Source organism: Nannobrachium achirus (genome assembly GCF_963921795.1).
Source record: "Nannobrachium achirus genome assembly, chromosome: 11".
Classification (NCBI taxonomy): domain Eukaryota; kingdom Metazoa; phylum Chordata; class Actinopteri; order Myctophiformes; family Myctophidae; genus Nannobrachium; species Nannobrachium achirus.
In genome coordinates, this window is record NC_137820.1 from 63,394,545 (window position 1) to 63,413,015 (window position 18,471).

General features: G+C 41.5%; 1 protein-coding gene across 1 annotated transcript in view; it reads right to left on the minus strand.

Annotated features, from left to right (window-relative positions):
- Positions 1 to 8,040, minus strand: part of cry2 (cryptochrome circadian regulator 2) — a 31,685-nt gene extending 23,645 nt beyond the window's left edge. The window contains exons 1-2 of the mRNA XM_080737351.1: positions 7,764 to 8,040; positions 5,475 to 5,583 (exon numbers count right to left, since the gene is read on the minus strand). Coding sequence (XP_080593477.1) covers positions 5,475 to 5,583; positions 7,764 to 7,921 — 267 coding nt within the window. The 5' untranslated portion in view covers positions 7,922 to 8,040. The remainder of the gene's footprint in view (positions 1 to 5,474; positions 5,584 to 7,763) is intronic.
- Between the last annotated feature and the right edge of the window lie 10,431 nt (positions 8,041 to 18,471).

The window sequence follows — 18,471 nt, forward strand, 5'->3', positions numbered from 1 at the left end:
AGAGAAGGAGACGAGTCCCAACTCCCGCAGGCGCATTCACGTGGGCTTTGGGTATGATATTAAGGCGCATTATAAGTGCTGCATTTGTTCATTAAGATAGCAGGGATATGAGCATCACCTGAGTATTGATTCAAAGATTCAGATAATGGCTACAACTTAGCCTAGTTCCAGACCCTGAACCCCTTTAAAAATTTTGTTTTGGCGATTCAGGTCTAGCATCGCTCTCATTGAAGAGGCCTGCCTCGGTTGAAAATCTGTACGGCGAATCAGCATCGTGAATCAGCGTCTTGTGATCAGCGTGGGTGGGGGTTTCCCAGAACTCATGTGTGTTTCCAAGTACACCAGCGCCGCCGCCGTACCGTACCGCGCATCGCGGTAAAATGCGGTAAATTGCGGTAAAATGCGATCGTATCGATCTCGCTATGAAACACCAGTAGCAGGCATGTTATGTTGTGTTTGATTACTAGTTCGTAGTGCTCCTATTCTGACTGTTTCTTTGGTTAGCAAGTAGCACTAGCAAGCAACAGGCTAGCTACTAGCCAGCCACACTGAACCAATCACTGAAGATTGCCTTTTTTTGGCAACGCCCATCCCTGCAATCGCCCTGGGGGGAAGCGAGCTCAGACTGAATAATGGAGTGAAACGAAATGTCAATTCAGGCTGAGTGTCAGGCTAGCTACAACTACTAATCAGAACACAATTGTTTTGTACCCAAATTACCACCGCTGTGGTACGTGCGGTTTTAATCGCAACGATAAAGGACCGGAGAGCCCAGTAACGTGGAGGAAGCCATCTGTACACTTTGCCTTAAAAAGGTGCCAGTCAGACGTGCTGCTAATACAACAAATCTACAGATCCACCGCCGCCCACAACAATATGGCGAACTGGGAAATAAAACGGCAGCGGACAGTCCAACAGCAGCTGGTCTAGCCTGTCAACGCGACGTGTTCTGAGCTTGTAGATCAGCTTTTTTTCAGAGTGCAACCCCCGAGCACAACTGGGTTGATCTCTTTTCCACTAGTCCCTCCCTAACATTTTAGTCTTTCTTGATGTTCAAAAAGCAATTAAATTGCTCTTTTTCTTCATTACAGTATGTGGATTATCAAAGCTCATACTATCACAGTGGTATACATATAATGAAGGGGGAAAAATAGACAAATATTCGTCAATCACGATTATTTTGTATGACAATTAATCGTCTCCAGAAATTCCTAATCGCGACAGCCCTACCTACTCGATGTACTGTAGGCCCACCTTTTTTTTTTATAAAAGCGTGAATATATGTTTAAACATATGAAACACCATTTTATACATAAATATACAATATATATATGTTGTAGCACCCCCCCCCCCCCCCTCACAGAATTATTTACTACTCTACTGTATGTACTAGGTCTTTTCATCCTGATTCCTAAGTTGTACTTCACTCTACCAAGTTTGCCTCTGGTTTTTGATTGATTGAATTCTTTAGTAACAGCAAATAGTACAGTGGTATGATTATTCGCTAAAAGCATAACACAAAAAGCCTTGAGGACTTGTTTCCATTGTAGTCCAATGTATTCAACTCATCATGACATTTAAAGACATACAATGACATCACAAGAAGTACAAGAATACCATTAAGATTCTTATGGTGAGGTTGCCCCTTTTCATTAGAACCACCTTTTTTGTATGTTAGCAACATTGTGTTCAATGGGGCCCTTTGTTTGACCATGCTACGTTACATTGTGATGTTCAGGAGGTTTTCAGGACGATTGCTAAAAAGGTCACAGCTAGATGAATCAAGAACTCCAATACTCCAACTTCATGATCATCTGGCAGTGTGTGTGAAATAGATTTAAGATTTTACCCACAGTAGTAATATTTCCCCCTTGTTGATCAATATAATACAATAGAACAATTTTAAATAATATAATATCATTTCTGGGGAGAATACAATAAAATCTAATTTTCAAATGTTCATGTGATTGTATGTCCATACTAGTGTTGTGGAATACATTTATATATAAATCATGAAACTACGATCACACCATCAAAAGCTATAATTGTTGTATTCCTAGTCCCAACCAGACACTTTCTCTGTCAGAGCTTCCCTCCATTTTTCTGAATACATAATGACCTGACTCAAAAGATTTGGTCTCATATCATAACTCCCTCCGTTCACTTTTACAACATTTCCTGATACAAACACGGGCTGATGCCCACAATCAAATAGGAAGCACCCCTCAAGCCAGATCTAGTCCGTGTCTAATATTATCATAAGGGGCGATGTGGAGGATGTTCAGTTTATTAGCCTTATGATTCTGGAAGGTCAGGTACTAGCTGAACAACAGTACAGCTGGCACGTGACAAACCCACTGTCAAGAACGACCTTACAGTGAGGTCTGGGCTCCCACAACCCAATTGTTTAGTAACCTTGGCTTGTATGCAGTCTCAAAAGACTAGCAGGTACAGTATGTAGCCATTCTTCTGAGTCCATAAGAGGGCTGAGTCACAGGTTTCAGATTGAGAGCAGACCAGTACTACAGACCAGAGCTGGACGATATACCATATTCATATTCTTTCATATGAGATGACCATTACACATACATCTGGAATTTAATGATAGAATTTCTTTCTATGTATTGTTTTTAGCATATTTTACCACTTTCAATCTGGTTTCCCAATTTTGCACATTTCATTATAGTGGGACTGGACCCAAATGTACAAAGCTTCAAAGGTTTGTTTGTAGTGCTGCCCAAATTGACGCGTCATTGGCGCATTAACGCAAGACCAAATTAAAGGCGTTAATATTTTTACCGCATTTGCGCAAACACGCCTTTTTTGACCCTTTGAATCATCCATAGTTAAACTCCCTAAAGTCTGCCGACTTCCTGATCCTCTGATTGATTGATTGATTGATTGATTGAAGACTTTATTAGAGGTTTACATAGGAGAGGTACGTGACAGTACAGTTCACTGGTCAACTAAAAGACAAACACCACAAGAAAGCCTTTGGTTTGTTTCAATTGGGGTCCTTTTTTAACTTGTATAGCATTGAATGACAGACAAATAAAACACATTACTATGCAGAAAATATATATAAAAAATGTCATAAAATAAAATACAAAATAAATGGTATTTACAGTAAATACATTTGATCTAAACCAGCAATTGGACAATTGGGGGGAGGGATGTTGAGGACAATCTTGTTTGGGATTCGCTTATATGGCCATTCTCAACCAATCACAGCGACTTTAGAATATGTGTGCCATTTCTGGCCCTCGACGGTTCTGTCAGCACGCAGCACGGCCAGCGAGAGCCGAGAGGGAGCTGACAGTGTAGAGTGTTACGTATCCGTGCTGGGAAACTCATTGGAAGTTGTCTCTTCCAAACTGCAGTCAAAATACATTTAAGCTGGGCTGAATGAATGAGGAAACACCGCGGAACCCCAAAATGAGTTAGGGAGGTCGAAATATCTCGGCGGCACCGACAGACGACTTTAGGAAGGTGCACGTCCCCCCAGAACCTCTGAATGACGTCTCACATACTTTGACAAGCCTCTGTACCATTGTAGAGAGAAATGGTGTGTGTGTGTGTATGATAAATACAGGGTGTGTCTTTGTTTATGTACACCAGACACCAGAGAGGATATCATTTATAAGATTAACTACACAAATCATGCGATTGTGACCGTCAGGTCGCAAGTTACTATGAAAACCTCTACCGGCTGTCTGTCAGTCAGTCACTCCGTCTGTCCATCACATCACGTCACACTTTGGCCCTACTTAAAATGTCATGAACCAGCACAGTTATATAGGGGGCTTGCCCAGGCTTTATTTTTCATCTGATCGCCAAAATAAGCCTGGGTTTCCGAGGCTACAGTACGCAGGTTCTAGACCGTATATGAGCGCAAAGCAGTAAATATAAATTTTATGTTCAGCACCCTAATCCAGGAGCATTTGAAAGATGGTGGAATAACTGAAATGTGGATTAACTGAATCCACATTTCAGTTAGCGGCAATGGCTCAGGAGGTACAGTAGTGCGGCAGCTTGGGGAATGGAGGGTTCCCGGTTCAACCCCAGGCTCCCCCAGAGTTAGTGTCGAAGTGTCCTTGAGCAAGACACTGAACCCCTATTTGCTGAGCAGGTTGGTGCCTTGCATGGTTTCCTCCGCCGTCTGTGCATGAGTTTTAAAACGGCGGAGAAGCAAGAACCGCCTGCCGCTCTGGGCTGCGTACCACATGTTTCATGATGTAATTGTGACAAGCTCAGGCCGTCTCTCACACGGACAAAGACATTCTCAACAGTGGAGTAGCCTCGTACAGCAGCAGCGTTCAACTTCCTCCATAATCCACACGACTATGTTTATAAATACCTTGTGGCAGTTTATTTTTATCCCTCCAAAAATATACAGGCTTAACAGAGCACACGAACGGAGCGCGAGGACTAAAAATAAAACCGGCGCTAGTCGCTATAGTTTCTGCAAGTCGGCTGACCAGTGATGTAATGTAACTAAGTAAATTTACTCACAATTACAATTTTGAGGTACTTTTACTTTACTGGAGTACTTTTACTTCTAGTTCTACTCCACTACATGGCCGATCTACAAGCTCAACGGGTCGCATTGCAACGCTTTTTACTTCTAGCAGAGTATTTTTATGTTGTGGTATTGCTACTTTTGCTCAAGTAAAACATTTGAGTACTTTTTCCACCATTGTCGCTGACTGCATTTGCAGGTTAGTGCAGGAGCGTTTGTGTGCTCCGTCGGTGGTCTTACAACCTTTTCTGTCAAGTCTGGTAACTAAAACCTGTCTACTATATGTTTATATCACCACTCAATCTATGCGATTTGAGACGTGAGTTTACAGAATCACAGTACACGATCACAACCCATCTCATCTGGTTTGTTCACAGCGTACAGTGTCTGAGAAGCCCCAGTACGTTACTATAGTAAACTAGTCTTGGAGGATTTGCCTCGATGTGTGGGCTTTTTGAGAAATGGGTAACCTCCTCCATATTTGCCTCTGGTTACCCATACTTGTGCAACTTCCTGCTACCCAGATTCTGTGCTGGGCTGACTTCACCAGAGATATAACAGTTTCTTCCCAGAAGTTCTTCTCGCCCCCCTAGTGGCGAGAAAAAAGGACTTCTGGGAACTCAGATTAATAGTAAACCAACACTGCACAGATCTACAAGCTCAGAACGCGTCGCGAACGCGACGTGTTGCGAGCTTGTAGATCTGCTACTTTCGAAGCGAGACCCGCTGTGCTGTACGGGGAAGTATAACCCGAGTTCAGCAGATTTTGGGCAGATGATAGGAATATTTTGGCTTATCGCCGAACCCTAATTAATAGATACGGGCATGCGGTAATTACCGCAATACCGTCGGTGATGGGAAGACGAAAACCGAGGTAACAAAATGTCGATACCGAGCCAGCCTAGTTAGCAGCCCCTGGTGTGGTAACAAATCAATTGATAATAGTAACACTGACCTTAAACAGCCCAGGGAAGACATCAGTAGGTTGGCCCCTGACAACGAACAGTCTGGAGTTTAGTTTCTTCAGACTGTTGTCCAAGTCCTCAAGAGATTCCAAAAGAAATCTGAAGAGAGACACGAGAAACAGGGACATGTTGTTGATCAGACTGCAAAAAGACAGATCACTGAAAAATATAATAACATATTTCCAGTGTCTCAATGTACAGTATGTTCACCCTTCACCTTGCAATTAATAATGTATATGCAATTTTATGTATAATTTTATTTTATCATCGTCATCTCTGAAAAATAACCTAGAGGTTAGGTTTTGAGCACCTTTTGGAGCATGACTGATTCGGTGTGCAGTTTTTCTGTGTGTTTTCATGTGTTCTTCTGTATAGCAGTTCTCCTGTATAGTATTGTACCATTGTTAGATGTATAAATGATATACAGTGAGTACAGTAGTACCTACAAGCTACAACACTGTTTCAGTGTAGCAATTAAATTAATTCCATTTACTAACCAACGCTGTACTTTAGTCTGCATCTTATCAGTGTTTCCGTAAAATTGTATTTGTAAAAGTAGTAGTTTGGGTATTGACTCCACGCCTGTCTATATTTTGTCTCTAAAGGAAAATAATACCACTGTTCTATCTTCTGTGTTACTTGTAAAATGTGTGTCAACTTAATTTAGATGGCTTCTCTACAGAAAATCAAATGTATCCATGGGTACAATAAATAAAGTAACCTGAACCTAAACCTCGGCGGCTACCAGAGCCCCATTTAAAAAGAGGTACAGGTGCCAGAGAGGACCCCCATAATAGAAGATTTTTGTAGTACAGAATTCTACAACAAACAGTCTGGAGAGAGTGAAGATCTGAATAGTCACTCTTATACATTTCTCAATGGGATGACGTCTAGCCAGTGAAATAATAGTGAAATTAAACTTTTGCTCATTTTGATGAAACCCTGAACCCAAACATGGACCCCTGGGTGTCCCCAGGTCCTACTAGTGGTAGGTTGATTGATTGAAGAATTTATTAGAAGTTTGCAATAGGAAAAAGTACAGTTTCATTATAACAGCACAAATCACTGGTACAAGGTCAACTAAAAGGAGATTCTAGTAAGCTTTACGGCTTATTTACACAGGAACCACTTTATCTATCTCATATAAGATTGAAAGACAGACGGATAGAACATAGTAGCCTACTTTGCATATTATAACATCAATTACAAAAACCCTAGGCCTTTTACTATAAGTAAAATAGATGACCATATTATACACTATGATTTGGCTGCATTATTGTTTAATCATCAGTTACATTTAGTATTTATATGACTAAATTATCAGACCAAGAGAATAGGGTCAAAAGAAATGAACCCAGTTTTATATAAGATGAAATTGTCTGAGTCACTAAATGACTGATACTCGTTCAGTGGAATAATAGGCAGAGATCATGAAAAAAACATGCGCGTTTACACAAGGACATAGCAACTGCTTCAAATGTTATATTTCAACAATAATTCCTACATTTAATAAAGTTAAAGCAGGCTCATTTCTGTCACAACTTAGCTGCTGTCATTAGCCAACAGAAGCGGGGAGGCCCAAGCAGCGTTGCATATTCTATTATGAGCCCTTGTATTGCACTCACAGCCGCTTTAGCCCAGGCCGCTCAGCCTCTCGTCTGTAGTCAAAACAAACTAACAACAACACACTACACTTTCGCTACTCACCAAAACAAAGATGGTTCTGAGATGCTGAAAGCCTAATTTCCTTAGTGGCAACACTCGGAGCCCCCCACCTCACGCCTAAAATACACTTTTTAGCCAGAAAAGAAAATATTTCACCGGAGGTTTTAGCTACTCCACAGCGCCCTCTACAGATCTTGTCAATAGAAAATGCCATTGACCAGATTTTGCCTTCCGGTTAAATATTTTCTTTTCTGGCTGAAAAGGTGTATTTTAGACGTGAGGTTCGGGGCTCAGAGTGTTGCCACTACGGAAAGCACGCTTTCAACTCCCTAAAAGCCGCCTTTGTTTTAGTGAATAGCGAAACTGTATGTTGTATTTTTACGGGCGCAAGCTATTTATTATAACTCTAAGGGCGCAACGGGCTCATCGGTGACATAGCGACGCGTTAACGCTACATAACAGCTAGCAAAAACACATCACAAATTACATAAGGAAAACGTTTACTTGACGAACCCATATCTACAATGTATGGCTGAAATGCCTTCAACAATTATTACATTGTAATTTTATTTTATTTTATCCATTTATGAATTGTATAATAAATATTCCCAGACCTCCATCGGTTGACTCCCACGTTGGCGGAGCCAGCGAACCACGGGTCCAGGATATAAACACAGCGCACGGTGTCTGCCCCGTTCAGAGCCTCCTGCAAAGCCGGATTATCGTGCAGCCGCAGCCCCTTTCTGAACCAATGCACCGAATTCACCACCATGATCACTTCTTCAAGCCCATCGTTGGAGGGACGATTAGAAAAGAGTCGAAATTCTGACGAAAAAACGCGATCATTTGAAGCCCGAACGGAGCTAACAGTTAACACGCCTCGGCCCTTCAACAAACTTCACTGTTGTCAACAAGCGAACAGCAGTGGGCGTGGTCAGTGTCCGCTCCTCCAATGTCACATAACAGGCGTGCTCCGATTGGCCGGAGGGTGAAACGTGTACCACGTGTAACGGGAATTACAATGACAGTGGCCGCCGATTGGTCGAACGGCACATGTTGGCAAGGGGGAGTCACACGTTTCGTAGGGAAACATTCTCCCCCGGCCTGTTTATGAATCATGATGGGCTTCTGGGCGGTGGACGATGATGATGCTGCTGCTAGTCTGGGTCAGGGTAACCTCGGGTAGCCAGGGTTACTCATGCATATTTGGTATTGGTATCCATTCCCAGGCAGGCTTGCCAATGCTCCTGGATTTGCCAGGAATCTCCTTGATTTTGACCCCATATCTCCTTATGCTCCTGGATTGGCATTTCTCCTGGATTTCTCCTGGATTTCATATCAAACTCCCAAAATTCACCAGAACACAGAAAATATTTCTGGGGGAGCCTGGGAGGACCCCCAGACCCTCCACTTTAGGGATGGGGGCAATGCACGCAAGATCATACAGATAGGCCTATTCACTTAATTACTTAAATATGAGACGTCATTATTAAAGATGTCTTACTTTGCTTCTGTCATCAAATCTGTACACCTACATTTGGCATTTTACGGCTGAAATTGTACCCATGCTACTAAAGAAAGCCTGATAAAAGTATCAAACATGCACACAATTCAACAGAACACAGGAAAATGTATATGGGTGGGTGACGTGACGTAACGTTTTCGCTGTCCTCGGTGTCAAACATGTATAAATAAAAAATATATTTGTCAAAAACCTTCTGAATATTGTGCAGGACATTAAGCTTTATGTGAACTTACTCAAGATTAAAACATTTCATTCCTCATTTCTTCAGAATTTTCAACCAAACATGGCAAAACTCATATGGTGTGACTGTCCTGACCTTGTTTCTCAAAGTGGGAACTTGAATAAAACTAAGAAAAAGAATTGCTAAAAATCATTTGAAAATGAATTTAGGCTAAAAAAATGTCTATTTGTGAGCCTATATCTTTTCAAAGTCAAAGCATAATGTTTTCAGTAATTTCTGATCAAAAACATTTTGTCCCCCAAACCAAAATCATTTGGTGTGACACTAGTTTGGACAAATTAAACAGGCAATTATTTGGACACCTATTGGCTAGAGAGGTCCTTCTTCTGTAAGGCTATTCAGCACTCCCAGCACAACTGCAAGACAGGTGTCTGAGGTGAGTTATGATTTTAACATTTTCATGAAATGCCATCTTGTTGAAACTTTGACAAACTCACCACTTTGGATGTCTGTTGGTGTGACACCTTTTCATTAAAAAAAGCTTAAGTTATTTGAAGTTTTGGTCATATGTCCATGTAGATCTAGGTTGCTTTGTTATAGCTAGCATGCTGTTAGCATGCTAATGTGTACATAGTAGCCTCAAGGTAAACCTAAATGCAGAAAACGTAATATGGTGTGACACTTAATCATAATGGTGTGACATGTCTGCTTGTCACGCCATATGACTTGATTATCACACCATATGATTTATACTGTATTTAACTACAGATATAACAATAAATAACAAAGTTCCATTTTTCTTTTGTACATTTAAACATTTGTTTTAAACATTTTTACATAAAATGTAATTTAGCTTCATTCAGTGATACTTCAAATTCATCAGACAGAGCAGAAACCCCTTCACAGAAACCTTAACATATTGTTTCAATCTAAACAATATTTTCTCTTTGTCTTAAACTATACATTCCATTTTCTTTTGTCAGCTGGAAAATGACAAGTGCTGAGAGAACGAGAAAGTACAGGGAGAAACTAAACAATGACCCAGCAAGGAGAGAGGAGCCAAAGGGGCGAGACTGCATTTTCTACGAAGAGCAGGAGGTTGTCTGTGGCATAGCAGAACCGCAACAAGGCAGCCGGTTTGCTACCCTCACCAAATACGACTGGCTGATGTACAATACAGTCTAAATGTATAATCTAATCTGATCTAATACTTTTGTACTTTCACTCACTGGACTGGACAGTGGACAGTGTTAAGGTAGGACCCGAGACAAAACTAGCGAAAATAGCTGATCTACAAGCTCTCAACACGTTGTGCTGCGAGAGCTTGTAGATCAGCTATTTTCGGAGTTGCGCAACCCAGCACTCTTTAGCTAGTGGAGATGTGGTGTAATGTCATGATTCCTAATTACATTTGTTCAACACAAAATGCTGTGTTCAAGTTCAGGAGACTTCGGAAAAAAGCAATTTACCTGAATGCTGAGTTCTGTTTCCACTAATTGGTGTTAATAAAATGTTGCCTTGGCTCCAAGTGTGGCTATGCGCCTTATTGTCTCTTTAGGATCCTTCTGCCGTGGGCCGGCAGAAGACTTAGGTGTGCGTAGCATTCCTGTGCACATCCTCATCATCCATCTACTACTACAATTCTTTCTTATCCCATGTTAAAGCCCTACAATAATATCCTGTTCAGAAATATTAAGGCCATGTTATCCTGGGTAATTGTTTAATCAATCAGTAAAGTTCAGTACTCACTAATAGGTAGGTTAAAACACAGTTTGCTTTGACACATGAAGATATGATCATACGGTGTGACACTAAATCATTTGGTGTGACATTCCAAATAGTGAAAAATCATACCTTTATTGATATTATCAGGAAGAGTCACAAATATTTGTGTAATTTTAGAGAAAGTTTTGACAGAATACATTTAAAATATGTTGTAAGATCATGAACATGGGCCTCACACAGAGTGTCGATTATGAAAAAAATATACAGATATAATTAATTTTCAAAAAACTATAGTGGATCACTGGTTAGTTATGATAAAGGACTTTGATAAAGTGAGTAACTTAAGAAAGATGTACTCCATTTTAATTTTATGAACAATTATTTTCATGTCACACCATATGACGATTTTAGGCACAAGTACAACAAACTGCTGAATAAAGTCTGATTCCAATAAAATATCTAAAAACAAAATGTATTTCCATAAGGTTGAGAGTGAGTAGAACAAAAGTAAATAACTTTTATGCCTGCAATTTAAAGTTGTTTTAAAAACACATTTTTTGGGGCGTCACGTCACTGACCCATATCTGTTAAGAAGTTTTGGGGGGAGTTTTGATTGATTGAAGGCTTTATTAGAAGTTTGCATAGGAAAATGTACAGTTTCATGACGGTACAGTTCACTGGTACAAGGTCTACTAAAAGGAGATCCATGAAAAGACTAAGCTTATTTCAACAGGAAACCATTTAAGTATCTCATAACCACCAGGACCACCAGACCCCGGTTGGGGAGTTCCACGCACCCCCAAAAAAACAAATCTCCTGGATTCTGACAATGTTGGCAACCCTGAGATCCTATCCTGCAATGATAATATAATATAATATAATAATATAATATAATATAATATAATATAATATAATACAAAATAAAATAAAATATAAAATAATACATAATACTTATAGGCTATTATGTGTGAGTGGTCGGGCATGCATGCGAGCATGTGTTATAGAACATTTATATATAATCAAAAGGCATTTATCTAATCAACTTATATAGGCCTAAATCATTATTACATAAAACTGATAATGGACCAGTTTAGAGATGCATCCATTACACAAGATGCTGTGATGGATTACACCAGATAAATGCCATGTCAAGGTTACAACAGTGCCATCCAATGGAAAAGACAACAGACAGAGCAATAACTCAAGGCTCAACCCCTGAAAGGGTAGGCCTAGACTGCACACGCACGCAAGCACGCACACACACAGAAAGAGAGCTAGGAGTACCTGCTGTTACGCCAGGGAGTAAGTGATTGGCTCATCCATCTCTAAATGACTGATCGATAACAAATAACAATGTCTAACGATGAAAACAGGTCACTTCAGGTCACTGCAGAATTTACTATTTTTTTGCTAGATCCCGGTTCGATGTGGTCCTAAGAATCTTCCTCTAAGGGTTGAGTAGCAAGGCAAGCACACAAGATGACACCACCATATTGGGCATAAAAGGGGCACAGAGGCCCCTTTTCCTACCGGGGGTTGAAACTGGTTCAGTCATTTTTTCCTTTCCTAATTCTGAACCAATTCAGAGTGTTTCCACTGAAAATGAATTGGTTCAGAACACTAAAAGTTGGTTCAGAACTGGAACCAAAACATAATTGTTTTTTCTTGCCCTGACCTGGGAACCAAAGTGAGCGTGTCACTATTCTACATGGTTGGAGCCTTGAGGATGCAGATGCGTATAAACAATAGCAAAAGCAAGTGAAAAATCATCATAAAAAAAGAAAAGCAAAGGGAAACTGTATCTGCCATTGTCGATTGAATTTCCCCTGTGAAATGGACAGTTGGACCGATCATATTCAACACATTTCTGGCCAGGCATGGAATCGACCTGGGGCATTCGGGGACTCCTGCTCCATGTGCGGGCACCTAATAGCCTACTGGTGGAAACGCAAACCGGTTCTCGGCTGGTTCCATGAAAGCACAAGCACCATATGGTTCCAAGAGTCTAGAACGGAACCAGTTCTAGAAACAAAGTTATTTTGGTGGAAAAGGGGCCAGACAGATACTGAGATCTCCATAAATCATGTATTATTTATGATAAACAGGCAAAAAAGGGACTGAGACAGTCAGACAGGGCCTTCTGTGTGGAGTTTGCATGTTCTCCCCGTGTCTCCTAGGGTAGACACCCTCACAAAAACATGCAGTAATCCTGGTCTCTATAATGCCTCCCCCTGGCCAGCCAGGGCACCTGATGGAGGGGAAAGGAACTGGTTGGAGAAAGAACTGAGAATTCAGCCTCACTTTCAGCCTCCTCGTTTTAAAGTTTTAGATGCACGTATTTACCAGATAGTCACCCCGAAGACACTAATATTTCATCTTTGTTTCTGATTCTGGTATGAATATGGTTTTAGAGTATTGTGTGCAGTGCACTGCCCAGAGTGAACTATACAGTATAGCCAGCAGGCTGTACTGTTCTCTTATTTAATGCAGAGTATTTCCATGTAGCCTATTCTTTCTGGGTAAATGACAAAATGTAGGCTAATGGAGATATAAAGGTGTAAATCAAAGGACTAAGGTTTTGAATTCATTGTTCAACGCGTCTATTCTCATGTGAATAGAGATTTTTTATCTTTTAAAATATATATATTTTCTTAATAATAATTGTTGACATGACATGGACAGAGAGCAGATGCTGTGTTTTGCCAAAGCAAACCTGGTTAAATCTCAGATTGAAAGACATAAACGCTGACCTGCATGGCTATATGTGTCTCTAGTGATCTTGTCTTTATTGTCAGTGAATTCCTTCTGTATTGTTGGCTACAACAGGAAACTAGAGAAAAGCCTTTAGCTAGAAGATAGTTGATCATGTTGGTTGGTGTGCCAGCAGCCAAGTCACCATTGAAGTTATAACATAATAAAAAGATGCAAATATTCTAAAGCACACTTAGAGTTAGCAGGGCTGCCAGTGGAAATCACAAAATCTAAACCAGGGGTCTTCAATGTTTTCAGGCCAAGGAGAGGAGAGAGAGAGATGAAGCAGGGACCCCCACTACCTTTTCCGAGATTCCATATAGTTTCATTGTTTGACAGCACGGTCATCAGTGTATTTTGGATTCATGTACATTTGTGTTCTCAGATATTTAACCACTTGAACCGTCAATTCTTAATAAACTTGACCTTTCACTCTGTACTTAGTCTGCTCTTTTTCCCCTCTGCACAAAGCTCTTTGCCAACAACGCTCTTTGCCAAGCTCTTTGCCAACAACGCCTCGTTGTTGGCGTTGTGAGCTTGTAGATCTGCTATTGTTGGCTAAAGTTCTCAGAATATGGACGCTAGGGTTCAAATGGTTAATGTAAAAAAAAAAGGAGAAAAAACGTTTCTATAACTCAAAGATTTGGAGGACCCCCTGTAGTAACTCTGGGGGTCCCGGACCCTCTGTTGAAGGCCCCTGAGCTAAACTGTTCTAATCAGTGGCTCTGGCAGAACTAAGCCTCTTTGATGGGATGGAGGGTCACAGTTAGTGTGCTGGTGGCTGAGATGAGAGTACATGGCACAGCACACTGCCATCAGCTAACTTTAATACATGATTTACTCTTGCATTTTAGTCATTGAAAAGATTTTGGGGTGAGGTTATTGATCTAGTTGGGCAAGACAACACAAGGTTTAAACATGTCCAAATATTTAATATAATTGAACCAGAAGATCTTAGGTCAGTGCTGCTGTGTGACAAAGGAACATGATGAATGGTTCAGATCAATTCAGATTTTCCTTTTCCAGCTGGCAGGTCGAGCTATCACCCAAGGTTCGGCCCAAGACCAGCCTATTTCCATTGGAAAAGCGAATGGCAATTCCGACTATGCAAGCACCAGCCACGTTCCAGGTTTACCCCAATAAACTTACTCGTTCACACAGCAGGTTTTGAGAGGGCCTTGGCCAGCTTGTGTATGTGTAACCACCTGAATTAAACCGGTCCCTGGCCTGGACTCGCATGTGGGAAACCAAATATCTCAGGGAATTCCCATTGACAAGGGGAGATATTTGTCTTATAAGCTGCCAGGGCTACTCCATTACGTTCATTACGTCTTCCTCAGGCAGGGCTACTCTTGACCTCCCTGCACCTGGAAACATTCTTGATCTTACACTGACTGACACACAAGGGACAGGCTTTGAACGAGGCGTGCCACACCATCTTTCCTGGCATATCCCAACCTGAATACACCGACGCCAGTGACGAGGGCCTGGGCACAGGGCTGTCTCAGAAGGGGGAGAGCGGAGCCAGAGTGGTTGCATACTACAGCTGTTGCCTGAACCGTGCTAAGAGGAGCCACTGCTGTTGCCGGTATAGACACAAGTTCCTGCTCTGGACCAGATCACGCATCACTGACCTAACTCCTAAATATGAAAGAGCCAGAGAGACAGCTGGCCCGGTGGCTCAAAACACTGCAGAGTTATGATCTCAAGCATCCCATTGAGCAGGCCATCTCCATGGCAACACCTTGGGGCTGTCCATGTACGGCCAAGCTGTCAGACGTGGTCTACAGAGTGCAGCTGGGTGGGGGGGCCATAAGGTGGTCATACGTCGGCGCCGGCTGTCACCTTTTCAGCCTCTTGCCAGCACAGAAGAGGACCAGGTGGAGGTAGAGAGCCTCTCCGCACCAGATGTCCCTCCCCCAGGGGACACTAGAGCCCTGGGAAACGCAGGTGTCCGTGGACTTGGCACCTCTGGGGATGTGCTGTGCTCAGAGTCTTCCAAGCATGCCTTGAGAGGCGCATATATCGTTGTTGTCGAGTGGAAACCTTGTATGTCCGAAATCGGTCATTTGTGATATACAAGCACACAACGCCTCGCACCACGAAGATCTGCTATTTTCACTAGTCTTGTGCGACAGTCATGTATGATGATGCAGGGCTTTACGTTACGAAAAAAATCTATTTTGAAACTTTGAGATACGAGGTTTCTGGCCGACAGTGTTGTTATCTCAGCTAGGCCGGAACGGCCGGGCGCAGAGGTTACGTTTCCACCCCTGTCTGTCTGTCTCTCTATCTGTCTGTCTCCCTCTCTCGGTCTGTATCCAAACCTAATCTAGCTATTGTTGTTATTGTGTTATAACTTGCCATTGGGAATGTGTTGGATGGATTCAAACGGTATGTTGTTTCTGAATGGGGTTTTATGTTATATCCTGTTCAGGGGGAACCATAAGAGCTAGGGGTAGCTGTGTGAGTCTCCTCCCCTTTTCTTGTTATGAGTGAGTGAGTTTGCGTGTGCGTAACACCATTTCCATCGGTCATTACATTACTGTCTTCACAGGACCACAACAGTTTCAGACCATATCTCATAGTTAGAACATTATTCATCATTAGAGCATCTCTCTGTTGCTCTCTCTCTAAACTTTAATAGATTGCTGTTAGACCCTGCAGGACCTTTTACACTCCAAATCCAATTACCTGGGTATATAGTAGATTAAACTGTATTGTTAATTACCCAGGAGTGTGTGTGTGTGTGTGTGTGTGTGTGTGTGTGTGTGTGTGTGTGTGTGTGCGTGCGTGCGTGCGTGCGTGCGTGCGTGCGTGCGTGCGTGCGTGCGTGCGTGCGTGCGTGCGTGCGTGCGTGCGTGTGCGTGCGTGAGCTCGCCCGCTTGTGTTTGTGTGTGTGTGTGTGTGTGTGTGTGTGTGTGTGTGTATATAACATAACATTCTTTTTTTCCCTTTTTTTTGGATAGAAGTGGGTACGCTTCCTAATAGAGATCAGTTATGGAGTGTGGGTTGCAGCGATGCAAGCTCAGGTACATTTGAAGGTTAGATATTAATGACAAACCAAGACAACGTTTAGAGAAAACAAGTTTTCTTTGTTTATGAGTTGAAGATCAGATCGGTGACATCCCTACTATGAAATGCAGATATTGAACTATCGATAATCAATATATGAACCTCAGAATTATACACATACTGTATCTAATATAAAGTTAAAATCTGCCTTCCTCACAGTTACTTCAGGGTTTCTATGTGCACCTTATTCAATTTGCAATGGATTATATATAAACTGCAAGGATACTGCAATAAACCTTAAACCAGGAATTCAATAACAGTCGTAAGAGTGATATTTATAGTGAAATCCCCTGATGTGAAGAGGGTCATATAGCAGGAACGATGAGGTGTAGAAGTGAGTTTTTGAATTCATAGGCCTAGAATTTCACACACAGTAAAATCCTCAGTTTTAATTTAGCCTTTTGTATCTCTAAGAGTGTACCCTTACTTGTGAAATTGCATTTTTACACTCTCAAAGTTCACGACTGAGGCTTTTACAGTGGCAGACAGACAGACAGACAGACAGACAGACAGACAGGCAGGCAGACAAACAGACAGACAGACAGACAGACAGACAGACAGACAGACAGACAGACAGACAGACAGACAGACAGACAGGCAGACAGACAGACAGACAGACAGACAGACAGACAGACAGGCAGACAGGCAGACAGGCAGACAGACAGACAGACAGACAGACAGACAGATAGATATGTCGATAGATCGATAGATAAATAGATAGATAGACACACAAATAAGTTACAATAAATCAAGAACCAAATGTGCCACAGGGTATAAGCTACTGGGAAATCTCCCCAGCCACTAATGGCCCGGGACGCTACAATATATCCAAAATTAGCTACAGTATATAAATAGTCAAGTCGCTGCAGTGTGAACTGGTGGCAGAAAAATTAACATTCTAAAGTTCAGAACAACAAATACGGCGGGAAGTGTTTGTACCTCAAGGTGCATCATTTCGTATAACTTTGAAAAGCATTATTTGGGATAATCAATCATTTTATTTGTAATACCTGACTTAAAGGATCCCCCAATAAAAGGTTTTCAGTAGGCAGGCCATCCTAAATTGCACTGAAAAATCACAATCACTGAAAAATAACAGCCACACTTAGTAAAATGTTTTGTTTTATCTGACAACATTGCTTTTCACTATTAAACTATTTCCATTGAGTTTTATTAACCCTAGTGGGGAACAGCACTTACCGGTACTTATTGTATTTACTATTTACACAACATTGCAAAAATAAAAATAAAGTCAATTCTCACTTCTCAAGACCTGGAAAAAAGTATGCGCGCTTTCGTCTCCTCAAGTCTTGATTACTAGTACAAAATGCAGCAGCCAGAATCCTCACCAACGCCAACCACAGAGCACAGAGCTCCGGTATTAGCCTCACTTGACTGGCTAGTGGCTACCCATTAAAGCCAGAATAGATTTAAAAATACTTTACCAACTGTCCCCTATAAATCAATGTAAGATCTCTCAGATCCTCTGACAAGGGCCTTCTGGAGGTCTCCGCGACCAATCTCAAGATGAAGGGTGACTATAGGCCTTTGCAGTGGTTGCTCCCACTTTGTGGAACGCCTTTCCTTTGGCTTTAAAAAATGCTGTGTCAGTCGACGGTTTTAAACGTACAGTAGGTTGAAAACACATTTGTTTTGTATGCATTTTGCAATTTCCTGTTATATTGTGTTATTTTACCCTGTTTAACTTGTTTTATCTGATGTTTACATTGTGTCCACTGTACAGCACTTGCTCTAGGATATAAATAAAATATAGCTTGCTTACTTACACTACTTACTACTTTGTTGACAAGACGATATGCATTTGTGTGATTGCATGCTTGACTGTACAGGTTAATTATGACCACTGTCTATACCGGTATGTTGAATGCTTAATGGTCCGTGAGATGAGTGTGTACTGTACCTACATGAAAACTGTCGTTCCATAATCATGTAGAGTACCTGCCATTCCGTACATGAAGGTAATTTATTATTCTCTGAACTAGCATAGAGAGAATATGCCATACTTGGGAGAGTAGAGAAGAGAGGATAGGAGAGATTTTTCTTG